Raw genomic sequence first — 17,809 nt, forward strand, 5'->3', positions numbered from 1 at the left:
GATTTTCTCCGGTTGTGTATTTTCAAATTCTAGCGATCTCGAGCCGGTTTCTCAAACTTACCTACCCTACCTTTAAAGTGGACCTATCATGCTATATTTGAATAATATAGTGTATATTGAATAATATAGTGTAGGACCATAAGGCATATTTATACTTTTTTTTTTCAAAATACCAAACAGATCATGCATTTTAGCCATGCCTCATTTCGCTCAATTTGACAATTTATAGCTCTGTTTTTGCAAGGGTTGATTCTGTGAGCAACAGCACCATCTAGAGGCCTGGCATATGTAGCCTACTACAGCGTCTCCAGCACTTTCGAACGGCAATGCCGTGGTTGTCTCCTCCTGATTGGTGGAGTTGGCCCAATAGCCGTAGCGCCACTTTCCTGACGTCAGGAAAGTGTTCAAATCTGGATCAGTTTTTATCAGATCCGTTGCAGCCCCTTTTTTAGAGATTTGGGTATGGAGGAAAATAGAGAGGGTTGTGTTTTCTGACACTTGGTGAGTTCCCTGGAACACCGGGGACACATATTCATGTATAAAAGACGTACCTATCATGCAAAAGTGCATTTTGCATGATAGGCCCCCTTTTTTTTGTATCCTGATTAAGTAATCTTGGTCAATGTAATCCGTTACTCCCCAAGCCTGTGTACCGTACAGGGCTTTATCTGTTTAACCAACAGAGGAGATGTGATGATTGTGACGACAGAGAAGTCATTGTTATACGGATCACAAATCTGTTGCACTATAGTGTCAACAAACAGGAGGACAGCCCCCCCCCCCCCCCCCCCCCCCCCCTCCCCGCAGCCTGCCCTTCACCTTTCTACTCACCCGTTACTACAAACACGCTGCAGCATGTCACTTCTACACAGAGGTGGAAGAACTACTCATATCGTTAATGTCAAAACAACCCGTATGAATACATGGAATTAAATTAGCCGTACAGTGACATGTGAGGCGTCATCTACATGTTTTTACATCATTTGGCTACAACAATGTGCCGACTGATTAAAAATACAACACCATGGCAACCTTCTGGATGTATTAAAGTACAAATTAATTGGCCAAATGATTGGGACTACGACATCAATTGGTGTATAAGTTCTCCAATGTATGATGGATCCACACCATATTTTGCAGTTCTGGTAAGTATTGCGTGTTGTATGTAGTTAGGCTTGTCAAAGCTTTATGCGCTTGATCGGTCTTTGAATAACTTAGATGACTATATAAATCCAACGACAGAAGAGTTTGAGACGCTGTAGAACACCAGCCACCCTACTCTAGTATAATAGGTCGCAAACTAAAACCAAAGTCTGTTCACCCCACTGATCTCCACCATGAATACCTGACATAGCATACCTGACACATTGCACATGACTATGCTTCCTTCTTGCCCTTTATTCACACTATACACCAAAGTATCTCTAGGTATATCTGTAAAAGTACTATTTTTTTTCAGTCATATTTTATTCTATTGTAATTAAAATAAGCGTTTTTTTTGTCAACCCTGGTGTAACATGACAAATATAAGAACCTTTCTTTACTCAAGGCTGATCACATCATGAGGAGCTAAGCTATGTAACAAACCAACTTCCTTTGTGTTTCATTTTGTGTTCAGGGAATACTTAATCCTGTGAGCTGTTCATCTCAATAATGTGTGATGCAAGCATTCCCTGTGACCGTGTGCAGGAGTCACCTTGCCCCTCTTCCTGTCTTCCGCTTTCCTCCTCTCCGTCCAGCCCCCTCCTTATTACTACTTCCTCTTTCTGTGTGCATGTCTACATTCACAGCACTACACCTGCAGAGTCTGCTGAAAATCATTCTGTGCGCTTCACGTGCAGCTGAGGTCACACTGACCTCTAGAGGATTGAGACCGGGGACATCACTCATGTTCCCATAATCGCTTCTTACGGTGTGATGCAGCCTTACTCTGCAGGGCTGTCCCACATGAGGAGCTGCAGTAGCTCCGCCTCACAGTAGATCACCTGAGCCGTAAACCAGGAAATAAGGACTGCGGCAAGTGCAGTGTCCTTCCAGGGCTCACCTTCAACTTTAGACCGTCTCAGCCTCACATACATTCTTTGCATACCATAAATTAGCTTCTGACAGGCAGGGTGTCATGACAATGGGTTCAGTGGCCACATGTTATCTGTATTATCTGCTTATCTGGAAGTAAATACACAGCTACAACCCACAGTTAGACACTATTCGGAGCAGAGGTGTGCTGGGGGGCCTGAAGTGTGAGAAGTCAGAACATGAACTGGAGTGAAGATCCTGAAATACACACACACACACACACACAGGCATTTTTCCAGCATGAAAAATGTTATTAGTAGCAACAAAACATTTCCACATGGAGGACAGAACACGCACACGCACAAACACACGCACACGCACACGCACACGCACGCACACACACACACACACACACACACACACACACAGACACACACACACACACACACACACACACACACACACAGTCTCAGACTGGGAGGTTGTGTCCTCCAGATGTCACCATTGACGGAAAAGTACCGTCACACCCAGTGGAGCCCACTCTCCTGGGGGAGAGAGAGGGATTAAGCGATTAGCTCGTCCTCACTTTCATTTGCTCTCTTCTCCTCTGTTCTTACTGCTGTTCTCTGAAAAGTGCTGACAGGGACATTCTTTCAGCTCCTGCTGCACGTGCGGACAACAAGTCCACTGCTTTCTGTCCCACATTCAGGCATGCTGCGTGATGATGAGCTCATTACACATTTAACATGTTCATTTCTTTCCTATCAACAAAAATGGCCCCTACCACCTAAACTTCATGTTGTTCCATCATTCTTTCAACCTGTACACACATCTCTCTAAGAAACATGTGACTGTTATCACAGAGAGATTCAGTGTTGTATCTGATAATGTCCTGGCTCTTGTGAGGCATATTTTCATGTGTAGAATGTGACCTCTCAAGGTCCACTTACAAGTATTTCTGTTCAAACCCCATTTATCAGCAAATTAAAATTGGCCAATCAAATCAAATTGTATGTAATTGATGGTTGCAGAAATATTGTTAATACCCCCTTCATTTAGATTACGTCAGTTTATTCTGTGTAGTTTGTAAACCTTTATCACATCAGTGGTTTTTTTATGACGCACAATCCTAAATGAATGTGTTCTGCCACATATTTCCACATTTATCCATGACGTCTTCTTTCCTTTTGTAGTGTTTGCTTTACTACGTTACTGTACATATTGTATAATCACTATGCAGTAGTGGATGCTATTTCTGGTGTGATTTATTGGAGTGAGCATGACCTTCCCTCTGACTCGATGGATGATGTGTGTGTGTGAGAGAGAGAGAGAGTGTGTTGTGGGGACGTGCTGCATGTCTGCCTCCTAGTGAGTGCACACTGCACTGCATGTTTCAAGGGAACAGAATAAACTGCTTGCTGAAGTAGGTCTTATATTTGCAAAGGTTGCATTATTTGAAGTCATTTAATACTTTTTCCTGCTGATGTAGAACCAAAATACTTTTTCAGATTATGTCCCTTCAAGGCACTGTATGTTTTTCCATTTGATTTGTTAAAGATACAGGAGGCTACTGATTTAACTGCGTCTGTACTCAAACTCACAGCTAAATTAGGCCATCTTAAAGGTCCTCTATTATCCTCTTTTTCAACAATATATTATAGGTCTCATATATATACAGAACATGTCTCTGAAGTGTTTTGCTGAAACACCAAACAGATCATTGTAGCATCCCATAATCCCCTCTGTTTCAGCCCTGTTCCAAAAGTGCTGATTCTGTGTCTGTGACTTTAAATGCTAATGTGCTGCAGCTGGCCACGCCCCTCTGAGAGATATTTGCTTAAAAATAACACAATGGTGCTCTAGGAGGAGATTCAGGTGATACGGTGGTTGGTGGTTGGTGTTACCTTGGTTGGTGATTGGCTAATGGTTACACAACCCAAAAAACACGAGAGATGAGAACAAGAGAAGTCAACAGCAGTAAGAAAGAGGAGGACATCATTTCCAAAATGAGATTTGGTCTCAAAGGAGCATTATTCATTATGAAAAAAACATACATCAGATATATGTGAATATTGTGGCAATGACAAAACAGACACAATACCAGCAATAACGTGTATTACTAAAGGAAGCACTGAACAGAAACCAAACAGATTTGAATATAATCGAGATATTGCGAAGGAGTTCAGGGGATGTAGCATACAGGGCAGTATTTAGGTTTTTAAAAAGGACAGGGGTTATGTTAAGGAATTAGGGGAACAGCATACAGTGCTGATCCACACTCCATTCCAGAAGGTGGCGGTAAAGGCACCTAAAAGCTGCCAACTGCCGTCAAAATAACAGTAGAAGAGAGAAGGGTCTAGCTGCGGCCGCGGCCAGTACACGACACTACACGACACGCCCACTACACGACACGCCCACCTGACACGACACTACGGTGGCTGAGAGACATTACCATACATGGCAGATTAAAAGCGAATTGACGACACTGACGCTGATGCAAGGATATTTAAAGAGACATGAGGTTCAGAGAACAGACAAACAATATGGCGCACCGAGTACAGGTAATTAACGTATTGTGGTTTTAGATATAATTACATACTATTTAGGTTCTCGTTTGTTTGTCGATGTGGCTGTTTAGCGCAGTGTAATTATGTTTATTTAGCTAATTTGTATTTTAAATATTAAATGTAAAGGAATGGAATACATATAAATATATATATATCTTAGCTCTTAGCTTGACATGCTCGACGTTCAGTTAGCATATATGCTAACTGAACATGCTCGTTCAGTTAGCATGTCAAGCTAAGAGCTAAGATATATGTATATATTTTAGCTTGACAGATGGAACAATGCATGTACTCGCATTTTTACAAGAATCTGATTTTAAATATTCATTGAAGGTGTCTTTCACATTTGAATGTTTTAAAAAAAAAACATGTATTAGCTGCTATACTGACATGCACATATGTATAATTATATTATTATTTTAAGTGTGGTTTAAAGTTAAATGATATATAGTTATTGGGTAGAGCCAAGTAACCCAGGTGGATGCAATAAGGCCTCTGTTTTTAGATGGGGTTTGTGGCCATGCTGTAGGCCTGACATTTAAACCATAGACCGTATATATAAAGATTTAAACTAGCTGAAGGGCTTTCTGTTCGAACCACAGTGACATCTAGAGGTTGTTTTGTGCATAACATGTCAACCAAAAAGGTAGAGCTGGCTGAATCAGATGGAGTTAAACTTTTTTTTTTTTCAACAAGATATCAAGACACAAAATGTGCTCTACCAAATGGTGGCGCTGGCAGTTAAAGGGTTACCTTCTGAAAGTGAGGAAGTATGACCAGCTTTGTCCCATAGGATTATACAGGCCAGTCCATTGCTGCTTGTTTAAGGAGTTAACTATTTCCAATATTAAAGTCACTGAAATTGTATTCTATTTTATTCACCTATAGACAAACAACACAACACTCCGTGATGGAGCACGCCCAGAGCTCAACAAATTGGACTCGGACACCTTCCAGTGTCCATTTTGTGAAAGGACCGGGTCATACCCTGGTCTGATGGCTCATTTGCAGAGCCACCAGAGGGCACTTGTGAAATATGGAGGTAAGTACATCTATAATTCTATATGATCATTGTATACTTCATCACATTACATTACTTGTTACTTGTTAGATGTGTTTAATGCCTCACACATTATGGATACATGTGTTATTTCTGTGCCCCAGGACATCCTTGGTGTAAATTCATTTTGAATTATAAATTGAACATTAAAAATTAGATTTATATTCAGGTTATGAAGTGTTAATAATGCTGGAAAAATATCCTTATTTGGGGTAGGCACAATATGAGCATAATCACACATTCAATCTGCAAAAAATCAGTTTATAGGCAAAAATATTATTGTTGGTGACATGATTATTTATTGCTCTCGCACAAACACCTTGTTTCAAATTGCATATTTACAAGAAATTCATGTTGGTTTGTTTCTAGAATCCTCTAAACCACTTTCTGTCTCTTTTTTTTAGGTTATAATGTTTATAAATGCCATCTCAAATGTGTGGCCAGCAGCCATTATCACTGTGGCTTTTGCCCAAGAATCATTGGGAGAAAGGAGATGTTTATTAGTCACTTTAAAAACTGCTGCACTGAACATCCAACTACGTTGGCAGCGGCCCCAGCAACCACAACGACTCCTCCAGTGATGGCCCCGACGGCCGCTCCAGTGATGGCCGTTGCTCCAGTGATGGCCCCGACGGCCGCTCCAGTGATGGCCCAGACGGCCGCTCCAGTGATGGCTCCGACGGCCGCTCCAGTGATGGCTCCGGCTGCTGCAGCAACATGGCACAATATTTCCACAGCCCCCAACATTTTGATGTCAAAGCGCAAAACCACAACATGTTGTTTTTGTAGCCTACAACTAAAAAGGAACATTTTTCACATGATGTTCTGTTCAATAAATGTTCATTGAGGAAAACGGTATCAGTGTCTTATTGTATATTCATCACAGTGAATGCAGTGCATGCTGAACTTGCCGGACCATATACTGTAGTTGAAAGTACACAATGAAACACTGGCTTGCTTGTATCAAATCAATACAATTCCCACATGCCCTACCCCGGAACCTGCGGTCTTCAGACTCTGGCCCCCCGCACCAACCTGCGATCCTTCGGGGACAGAGCCTTCAGTATGGCAGCCCCCACTCTCTGGAACGCTCTCCCTGCGGAGATCTGCAACATCCCCACGCTTGACGCCTTCAAAAGGGCCCTCAAGTCTGCCAAGGTCTTTGGCCCCAAATCTATTTGTGTTGTCTGTCTAACTGTTCGTCTAACTGCCTTTAGTTATGTTTGTTTCTACTCCTGTTCTTTTTAAAGCGACCTTGGGTCTCATGAAAGGCGCTATATAAATCCAAGTTATTATTAATACATCATTGGAACGGTAAGAATCTCAGCTACAACACTGACTAAAACCTTCCCATCTCCAGTATGCCTACATGACAAGCATTTTTATAATATACAGTAAACATATCTTTGACTTATTAGAGAAGAGACAATCATCAAGCCAGATACCAAGGTATTTACAACAGGCAACCACTTCAATTACTTTTCCTTTATGTTGTTATTTGGTTTTTATTAGTGCTTTTGTCGTTTTGAAGGAAATTAAAATACTGTATTGAGTTGGTTTCTTCTGTTTTGGAAGCCTTGTATATCTTTTTGGTCTTGTTAGAAATACCCCATGGTAAAACAGTGTTCTAGCAGCAGTTAAAGAAGCTTAGTTTGCTGTCTTAGACTGCCAGTTGTATTAAGATGGTTTGTTCACAATTTACACATAAAACCTAAATGTTCATCTGTTTATTGTTCTTCTTCCTTTATATTCAAAGCATGTTGATTGTCTATTGGCTATATCTTGACATTATGTTAATTTGATCATACTTGCCATACATTTATTTTAATTTATGCGATTCCTTCAAAGGTTTTGTAATAGACCCCTAGTACTTTTAATTTATAAAGTAATAATAATACATGTGAATGATTGAGCTCATTAGTGGCCTGACTGGCCCTCCTAATTTGTTCCTTAATGACCCCATGATGTGATAATGTATATCTTAAAACCTTTAACAACTATATCTAGATGTTCACAAATATCTACATTTATGTATAAAATACATGTGTAGCAGTTAGACAAACATAATCAATAGATCATCTCATTAATACCTATTTTATATATTAAAAAAAAGTTGACTAAACCACCGTTTGTTGACAAAATGATTTGGGTTGAAAGTTATACTGTTGTGTCTCAAACGGATAGACTAGGTTATTAATTTATTTGCCTAATAGTTGCTTAAAATGCTACAATAACATTTGCAATTCGTTTTTAATCTGCCATGTACGATCTCAATAATAATCAGTGTCGTCAATTCGCTTTTAATCTGCCATGTACGGTAATGTCTCTCAGCCACCGTAGTGTCGTGTCAGGTGGGCGTGTCGTGTAGTGGGCGTGTCGTGTAGTGTCGTGTACTGTCTGTGGCCGCAGCTAGACCATATTGGTAGAAGAAGGAGTAATAGTAGAAGAAGGAGTAATAGTAGAAGAAGAAGAAGAAGAAGAAGAAGAAGAACAACAACAGCTACATGCCTCACCAACACTTTTGAGCTTGAGAGTGAAATAAATGTGCCAATAATATATATATTTAATCTCGCAGCTATGGACATAGCGGTGTACCTGATAGCTGCTGCTATCCTCATTGTGCTGATAGTGTTTGCGCTGAAGGTGCGAGGGAGCACACAGGAAGGTAAGAGACCTCCATGTTAGCTAAACACACCGGAAAGCTAACTGTCTGCTGCTAAACTAAGTGTTGCGTTTACCTTTTCATTAAACACTGCTATTCAAAATGTAATAGAGAGGAAACAGTAAGCTAAACTTCCCGCTGTAGTTACATGTACTTTGGCAACGTCAGCTCACAGCTGTCACTCCGCCATTAAGTACGGAGGCCGCAGAGGGCCAACTGAAGCTGCCTTATCTGTCCCTGAATAAGAAATACTACAGTGTAATATTTAGTTACAAACATGTCCTGCATACAACATCTTACTTAAGTAAAAGTGCAAAATAATTTCCATCAAAATATACTTAAAGTACCAGAAATAAAAGTACGTATTGTGCATAACGTCCCATTTCAGAATAATTGATTTACATTGGATGATAATGAATCATGCTAATGTGTTTACTTTGTATACTGCTGCTGGATATCTTAATTTATCATTTGATATCATAGTGTTTTTTTTTGTTTGTACTATCTTTATAATCTGAATATATAAACTAGTGACTTCTTTTGTAAAATAAAGTAAAAAATTGATTAAAAAAAGTACAATATTGGCTGCCAAATGTAGTAGATTAGAAGTACAGAGTAGCATAAAATGGAAGTATAAGTACCTCAAAAATCGTCCCTAAGTACAGTACTTGAGTACCTGCTGTGTGCCTGATCTCAGGGTATTGATGCCTGATGGGTATTGCAAGGCAGTGCTTTGACGTGTTGTGTGCCCTCTCTGTTGTCAGCTGATGAGGAACAGCAGAGGGATGTGGTCCGGGCAGCAGGGCCCCGTCAGCGGGCCCCAGAGGAGCGAGGGGCCGGTATGCCTCGCAGAAGGAGGAACCTCGCCGCGTCGATGGCCAACAGACGACCACAGAGAGAAGATGTAGAAAATGGTAAACGAATCAGTATTGTAGTAATGCTAATGAGAAAACTAAATGTGTTTTATTGTTTCAATATGAGCTTCTTCTCAGCTTGTTTTGGAGTTCATCATATTGGACTGACTCATTCTTCATTCAAGTCATTTCTCATGCTTATTTATCACACTGAAAATATGGACTTTGTTTATGATCAGAATTATTTAGTTTGCCCCAAAACCTTTCTGAAACAAAATAAACACAGGGTTGTGGTTTACCAGTTTAACAATGTCAATCTTTTCAAACAATGACCCTTTAAAGGTTGCGTTTTTCAAATGTAGAGGCTTATAATATAATATGTATTACTATCTTTTCTTTACTGTGTAAAGACCTGGAGCTAAGAACAGTTGTATTTTTGTTTGCTTACTTGATAGATTGCATGTAAAGTAGGATTTAAACAAACATGTAACAAGACTGCTTTTGATTCCAGAGGAGGAGCTTGTGGAGGAAGAAGAGGAAGAAGAGCAGCAGAACCTCGGGCCCACCGCCAAAGTTGGAGCCAAGAAGCAGAAGAAGCTGGAGGAGAAGCAGGCCAAGAAGGCCCAGAGAGAGGTGGGGGCTCAAACTAAAAACACTAAAGCTACAAGACCTGGTTGACTATAAAACTATCCAAATTATGTTCAAAGCCGCAAATCAACAATTGTCCAGGGACTTTTCACACGGAGAGAAAACATACACATGTCGAGAGGAAACTGCATTTTCAATAAACCACCCATACGAACAAATTCCAAACTTCATTGCATCACAACAGAAGGTGTTCATCTGTGGAATAACTGTAATGATGAGCTGAAATACTGTGCAATCTAAACTAAAACAATTATTTAGAAACCAAATCCTCAATGGTTCTGAGCAGGACCTGTGAACTCATGCTTGCTGTCGTTGTAAGGGTTATTTGTTTTTGGTTGTTTTGTAGAAAGAAATGATTTGTTTATAACGGACGCTGATGACGATGACCTCAACTTTTATTTTCATGAACAATGTACGCTAGAGGGGGACCAGAAACGTTTTTAAGCTTCTTCTTCCCCCTTTTGAACATGACGGAAACGATTTGAGAATTTATTTTTTGTATACCTTGACATTTTTTTTTATTTTGCTTCTCTTTGTTATAAGTATTATTATTGTAATATGTACAGTAGAAATGAAGACATCTACAAATGTGTGTTTGCTGTGCAGCGTTGTCATCTTGTGTTCCTGTCTTCAGATGGAGCTGGAAGAGAGGGAGGAGAGGAAGAAGATGCAGGATCTCAGAGAGCAGGAGAGGCGCCAGGAGGACGAGAAAGAGCGCCAGATGGAGCACAAACAGGTCCACTAGCAGTCCTCTTTCCAGCCCCCCCATCCTGTGTGTAAATACAAGCAGATCATGACACTCTGTGCTGCTGTTTATTTAGGAGGAAGAGGAGCAGCGGGCTAAGGAGGAGCAGGACAAACGGGAGGAGGAGGAGTACTTAAAGCTTAAAGCCTCCTTCACCGTGGAGGAGCAGGGGGAGGAGGAGCAGCTCTCTGAAGACCAGGTGAGACACTGCTGAGCTCTCATCCTTCTCACGTTCTGGTTCTCTGTTCTAAACAAGTCTCCATGTTCTTTACTAGTCTCGAAATCTGCTGCAAGAGTTCATCCAGCACATCGAGGTGAGAGCTGCAGACCTTTTCCCCAAACAGCTGGTAGTGTCCAGTGGTTAAAGGGTTAACAGTGTGTCCTCTCCCGCAGAGCTCCAAGGTGGTTCTCCTGGAGGACCTGGCCTCTCATTTTGGGATGAGGACGCAGGACGCCATCTGCAGACTGCAGGACCTGCTGGCTCAGGGCTCCCTGACAGGTCAGTCTGAAGCTGCACGGTAACCATAGCGACGGGAGCTTTTTATTCGGGCAGTCACATACAAATAGTCTGGAAATTTAATTGATTGCTATTTCCTACATTACATCCCGATTACACTAATATTACTCCGTTATTACACCCATGTAACACCAATACTACCCCCATATTACATGGTGGTGACTTTGTTCTTAGACCCACATCGACATACACGCGCACACACACACAACATTAAGGCATTTCCCCCTAATTTGAGTCATTTTTAGCAGCATTTTGTACTGCTTTTCTGACATTTTATCAACCCTTAAATTGGCATTCGCATATAAATACTTTAGTTTACTACTTTAAATACATGAATTGATTTATCTTTCTTACATTACACCCGTATTACACATGAATACACCATTATATACCATTATCATCTACTTTCTTTAATGCTATTTTATTCCTATTTGAGATGTTTACATTTTGGATTGTTTATTTCTAGTCTTAATTTCTCTAATGTACAATGCCTTGTCTTTTTATGCTGCTGCAACGCAAACATTTCCCAAATTGGGATCAATAAAGTACTTATTATCTTATCTTAATACACCAATATGACTGTTATTAGAGCCATTTTACACATGGACACAGCCTGTGAAATGACCATACCTCCCAGGATACACAAACCATTCAAGGGTTAATGGGTCATCAGCGTACACAAATAGTTCAATGCTGCACCACACATTGAAGTGACCTTTGATCCTTCTGTCTCCTCTATAACATGACATGTGGTTTTTTTCCTGCAGGAGTGATAGATGACCGAGGGAAGTTTATCTCCATCACTCCAGACGAGCTGGACTCAGTGGCTCAGTTCATGAAAAAGAGAGGCAGAGTGTCCATCACAGAGCTCGCTCAGGCCAGCAACTCGCTCATCAACCTGACGCCTGAGAGCCGCAGCAGCGCCTGAGGGCCGCAGAAGGGCCTCAGGAAATCTGGACCAGTCTTCATGAGGCTGGAGAATGCTCATCATATTAGACTGTTCCTCAGGTACGGGCCAGCAGCCTTAACACACCAGTGCGTGTCAGTCTGCATATAGACTAGGACCTGTTTGAGCCACCCAAAAATGAACATACACAAAATAAAGAAACCGATCAACGTATAAACTGAGATACAGTTAAAGAGTTTCCTTTGTCACATCTTTTCAGTTTGGTCTTGTTTACTGCGATATCATTTTTTTTAAGCTATCATTTTGTGCAAGATGGGAAATGTAGTTATCCAAGGGGCTCTTGGCCTCTCATTTATATTCTAAGAAAGAGCCAATGTTAGCACAATTGTTTCAATTAGGGCTGTTGTCTTTTTTCTTTATTCATTCAAATATATTTTGGCTTGGAGCCAAAGAAGCTCAGTGTTCCTTCTGTGTTCCATACACACCATAATCTGTTTTATTAAAACAACTAATGAACATTCAATGTATTATCCTGCTTACATTGACAGATGCACCTTCTGAAGCACTGAATACAAAAAGTGACAGGCACATCAGGCATTTCACTGACAGTTCGTTCTGTTATCAGGATGGACTGAAGAGGATTGGGGCCACATGAGAAATAACTATTTTGGGGGTTGACCAAAAGTAAAAAAACTAATCCCGGAATTTTGAGAAATGTCCAAACTTTTTTTTCTTCTACTTTTGTTCACATCCCAATTGTATCCTAATTTTCCTCATGTCGCCCTTATCCTGTTCCGTTCGGATGGTCTGGTGTCTTTTTTTTTATAGAGTCTTTCAGTTGAAGTAAGATTGAGTCCTCCAGCCTGAAGTAAACAGTGAGTCTCTCAGCTGGGGGTCTCCTGCTCCTCATCCTGGACGCTCTCACTCCCCTCAGTTAGCTCCCATGTGGAGGTGAGTCCTCTATCCTGAAAAACAAGAACACATCAGCCCAGTCTCCATGACAAATAGTAAATACTAATAAATGTTAGTAATACCGTGAGCCCACCCACCCACATACCTTAATGAGCACACCCAGGGGGGCCAGGTCCTTCCTGAGAGTGTCACAAATTCTGAGGAGCGGCCCTCTCTCTGGGTAGAGTGCAGCTTTGTGGGGGGGTCCACTGGTGGGAGCATCCTGACGAGCGAGTGCGAACGCTCGGACTTCACTTCTGAAATGAGTCAGCTGTTCCACCACCCCCTCCAGCCTCCCACTGCTGGCCCCCATGTCTCCCTCCTGTAACATCATTTTAATAATTAAACACACACTTTCTATTTGACTCAATCACACACACTTTCCTGCAGCCAATCGGGAACCTCATGAAAAGGTAATGGATGTGCAAACGTCTAAATGTCCTGACCTTAGTGTGCAGCAGAACGACCCCGAACACATCCAAGATCTCTGTGATGTAGCTGATCATCGCTCCAAACACTGCAGGGCTCCGAGCCACGCCCTCACACTGAGAACACACACACACACACACACACACACACGGTCAGGGCTTTAAACTGATGATTGACATTTGTAATCCTTCTATAGAGCTCGTCCTGTCTGTCATCGAGTCTTACAGGAGAAGTTTCATGTGAGCACAGTGCGTTACCGTGGAAACAGGCTGCAGTTGGCAGTTTCCGTGATGGACCAGGTTCATCACAGCGCTGACGGCTCTCGGGGTGTCGAAGTCGTCTGCCAGGGCTTTCAGCACGCTGGATTTAGTATCAGCCAACCTGAGAAGAACATCGAGCTGAAAGATCACTATAATAAGAAATGAAGAATCATTTCATAGCTGGAGGGAGGGTTGCCGTGAGTACGGTCCCCCACCTTTTGAGTCTTTTTGTGCACTTCCAGACTAGCTAGTTGGACAACTCTGATAAGAATGGATGCGTCAGAATTAAAGCCCCCTAATACAAAGAACTGAGAAAATAGTAATACTATAAACAATAATACAAGCAATAGGATGAATGAAGCACATTGAGATAACGTATTAAAGTGTGGAGTTGTTGCTACCTGTCCCAGAGAGCTGCTTCCTGTACAGGCGTGCATTGCAGCTGGCCCTTCATGTAGGCTTTAGCGTCCTGCATGAAGGTGGAGATGGTTCCCAGGGCGATGCGGGCCTCCACCATGCTGCTGTGGCTGTAGTCTATGGCTGTAGAAACAAGTCTGATTACTGCTGGAAACACCGGTGGATTCCCTTCCATTCAACGGTTTAAAACAAACAGTAACACTTTATATTAAGGTACACATATTCACCTTCAACTAGTTGTTAATCAACATGCATATTAGCAGTATATTGGCTCTTTATTACTCAGTATAAAACACGTATTAATGCCTTATTCTACACAACCATATTCTACAAGTACTAGGCCATTAGTTAAGAGTTTCCCTTAATAAACCCTCAAGACCCACCTGTTCCGCTCCGCATTTGACTGACTGTCCTCTATTTTGTATTCTAACCTTTTATGCTCTTAACCTTTTTTATATTACCATATTCTATTCAATATGCTCCTTAGATCACTTTTTTCTCCTCATCGCATTGTGAAGCACCTTGAGATGACGTTGTTTTTAAAGTGTGCTATATAAATGAAATGTATTTTTGTTATAATTAGTGCTTATTTATTGTAAGTAAGGACATTGTTGTACATGAGTTGTGGTCTTAATATGCTCAATATGGGCCTAATAAGGCAGTAGTACCACAGGAATAGTCATTCTCCCATAATAACACCAAACAGATCTATTCTTATGTAACAAGACATGAAACTACAAACTACAAGTGTTAATTGTGTCAAAATAACTTAAAATGAGGTATTTCCAACTCAGAATATGTTCACTAATAAGCTCTAATACAGTATGCATGTTCATTAACAACTAGTTGATGGTGAAATGTGTACCTTTTCATCTAAAGTGTTACCAAACAAACATTGGACCCCACCTGATCTGTATTTGGACAAAAGACAGAACATCCTGAACTCGTTGGCAGAGTAGGACTGCAGGAAATCCTGATGGAATAAAAAGCAGGTGGTTCCAACAAGAGTTACTCAATAACACGTGATGAATCATTTGGAAGGACTTTACCTTGATGCTGACGTAGTTCTTTAAAGACTTTGACATCTTCTCTTCACTGCCTTTCAGGTGTAAGTGTCCTGAAAACAAATAAATGGTGTCAGTGCTGAATTTGATAGCAATTATAGGCAACAATATTCATAAAAAAACAAAGCTGTCTTTGCAAATTAGGAAAACAGTCTAACTTTAAAGAGTTATATAAGTGGTGTTGAACCCAAAGAATGTCAGAGTTGCAGACCGGCTTTGTTTCTATCAAGTATAATATATACAACATAGCAGAAGCTCCTGTGTCTAAATGAGATGTGATGTCCGTGTTTTGTGTGTCTATAATGTTTGATGTACATACACAATGTATTGAATACAGAAGAAGGAAGTAGTAGAGCAGTGTTACCTGAGTGGAGGAAGTAGTTCGCCCACTGTCCGCACTGATGGTAGGCTTCACTTTGAGCGATCTCGTTCTCATGGTGAGGAAAGGCCAGGTCGATCCCTCCGGAGTGGATATCCAGCTGGCTGCCAAACACTGAGCTGAACAGCACGCAGGTCACACATCACACATCTGCTGATTTACATATATTGCAATGTTGAACCAGCATCCTTAAGAGAAACCCAAAGAGAGATAAGACTAGCAGATCCAAACCTGGCGATTGTGGAGCACTCGATGTGCCAGCCAGGTCTCCCTCTGCCCCACGGAGACTCCCAGAACGGCTCCTGGGGTTTGGACCTCTTCCAGAGAGCAAAATCCCTCGAGTCTCGTTTAGTTGTGCTGCCTGGAGAAACGTACAGTGTGTTATGCATTGGTAAAGCTGACATATCGTCTGCCAACAGAACAGTGTCAGTGTGTATGATCCTCAAAGTCAGTACTATACGGCTTACTTACACTCTAAAGAACACAAACACTCAATCTTAAACTCAGGTCATATATAATTATGTGACATACTTTGTCTTAGGGGGCTTTACAGTTTGTACAGAATACGGCACCGTCTGACCCTCTCAGGAAAACTCAGGACAGACGGACGTGCAGTAGGCTGCGTGTGTAAATTAAAAAGATAATACATAAGATGAAGATGGAACCAGGTGGATGTCATAAGTAGAAATTGGTCAGTGACACAAAAGGTTCCTCTGCTGTGCCGAAATGACTGACAGCGCTGTAAGCAGACAGACACTCACCAGGTTCTTCCTGAGGATCCACTGCTCCTACAAACTTGCCATAACGACCCCCAATGGACTGGATGTCAAAATACACGTCACCTACAACCAAGGAATTTCACGAATGTTAACAATAAAAACAATTAAAAATAAATAACAAAAGCACCTAAAGCTCATACACATGTTACCTTCTTTTGTGGCATAAGCATGTCCATTTCTAATGATCCCGTCGATAAACGCAACAATATGATGCACATTCTCAGTGACTCTTAAATACACTGCAGGAGGAATCACCTAAAAAAATGAAGTTGATAGAAAAACACGTTACAGTGTATCACTCACAGCAAATCACTTTTTTTACCTGCGTACACCTCACTTAGAGAATTACAACTGTGTGAATAAATGATAATAAGGACAATTCAGGACATGAATGAAAACATCGTACATTTGGAAGACAGATTTTCTATCCTAAGAGCAGTTTTCACTTAATCTATCATCTATATGAAGTGACCCTTCATGTCAGGCTTGAAGTATGTTATATATCACACGGGAATAAGAACATGAATTACCTGTGACCTTTTCACACACCTTTAAAGAAAGCATATCCCTCTTGAATTCATCCTCATAGATTGAAGCCAACACGTTTGGAGAAACATTCTCCTGTAAACAAGGGAAAGATAATATGTGAATACAAATAATTCATAATCACACAGGTAATAAAACATCAGACGAGTTTAGTGTGAATGACACTCTTGTGATCATACCTCCCAGCTTCTTTTGATGATTTTATCATCCACGTCGGTGATGACCATGGCATGGATCACAGTGATTCCAAACAACCTGGTTAGGATCCTCTGCAGGATATCAAACCTGACATATGAGCTGTGGAAAGACACCCATTGAGCTATGGTACATTTTAAAATCTGTGCCTTTAAAAATAATGATGTTATATCCTTACCATGCATGACCCAGGTGTGCATGGTCGTATACGGTTGGTCCACAGCTATACCTGTAACACAACACATATTAAGTAAGGTAGTTCTACATGCTGTGTATACTCGTCATTTACCCATGTTCCGTACCAGGTAGCTACTCCCTCTCTGGCCAGGATCAGAGGCTCTTTCTGCTTGGTCAGGCTGTTGAAAGCCTTTAAACCCGTGGAAGCCCCGCTGGGTCTCACCCATGCCCGGGCTGAAGCACTGCTGCAGTCTCCGTTGCATCTGACACTGACAGCTCTGGAGGCACAGAGGACCTTCGCTCTCCGGAACTCCGACCTTACCCAGAGCCTCAACATACTGCGACCTCGATGTATGCAGCTACATGCGCACTGCTAGCCTAGCCTAGCTTCTAGACTCACACTATGACATGAACATAGGGAGCAGAATGAAATGTAAGTTAATGCGACCTTTCTATAGACAGTCTACGGTAGCGACAGTGTCCAGACGTCACACACTATTTAAAAGACTGTTTTTCATGTTCCGGTCCCGTTCATTCCTATGAAAGTTGCTCAGTGGTGAATGAAGCCAAAATGGTCTGGCGCTCTCGAAAGCAAAAGTACCGAATCTGGGCCCATAGAGCATGCGCACTCGAGTT

At 41.4% G+C, this 17,809-nt stretch overlaps 2 protein-coding genes across 2 annotated transcripts; one reads left to right on the forward strand and one right to left on the reverse strand.

Annotated features, from left to right (window-relative positions):
- The first annotated feature begins 8,053 nt into the window (after positions 1-8,053).
- LOC117477433 (DDRGK domain-containing protein 1-like) lies at positions 8,054-12,211 on the forward strand. Its single transcript, XM_034124095.1, has 8 exons — positions 8,054-8,308; positions 9,070-9,219; positions 9,671-9,792; positions 10,442-10,543; positions 10,629-10,751; positions 10,828-10,866; positions 10,946-11,051; positions 11,837-12,211. Exons 1-8 carry the CDS (start codon positions 8,221-8,223, stop codon positions 11,995-11,997), a joined length of 891 nt encoding a protein of 296 aa, XP_033979986.1. The 5' UTR covers positions 8,054-8,220; the 3' UTR covers positions 11,998-12,211.
- Positions 12,212-12,449: 238 nt separating this feature from the next.
- cars2 (cysteinyl-tRNA synthetase 2, mitochondrial) lies at positions 12,450-17,774 on the reverse strand. The gene is made up of 15 exons (XM_034124094.1): positions 17,299-17,774; positions 17,175-17,225; positions 16,981-17,098; positions 16,805-16,876; positions 16,405-16,510; positions 16,238-16,318; positions 15,708-15,837; positions 15,462-15,595; positions 15,083-15,150; positions 14,940-15,006; positions 14,018-14,156; positions 13,614-13,737; positions 13,374-13,472; positions 13,034-13,249; positions 12,450-12,941 (listed from the first exon to the last, which is right to left on the reverse strand). The coding sequence occupies exons 1-15, from the start codon at positions 17,508-17,510 to the stop codon at positions 12,861-12,863; spliced, it is 1,698 nt and encodes a 565-aa protein (XP_033979985.1). The 5' UTR covers positions 17,511-17,774; the 3' UTR covers positions 12,450-12,860.
- Between the last annotated feature and the right edge of the window lie 35 nt (positions 17,775-17,809).

Source organism: Trematomus bernacchii, unplaced genomic scaffold (genome assembly GCF_902827165.1).
Source record: "Trematomus bernacchii unplaced genomic scaffold, fTreBer1.1, whole genome shotgun sequence".
Lineage (NCBI taxonomy): Eukaryota > Metazoa > Chordata > Actinopteri > Perciformes > Nototheniidae > Trematomus > Trematomus bernacchii.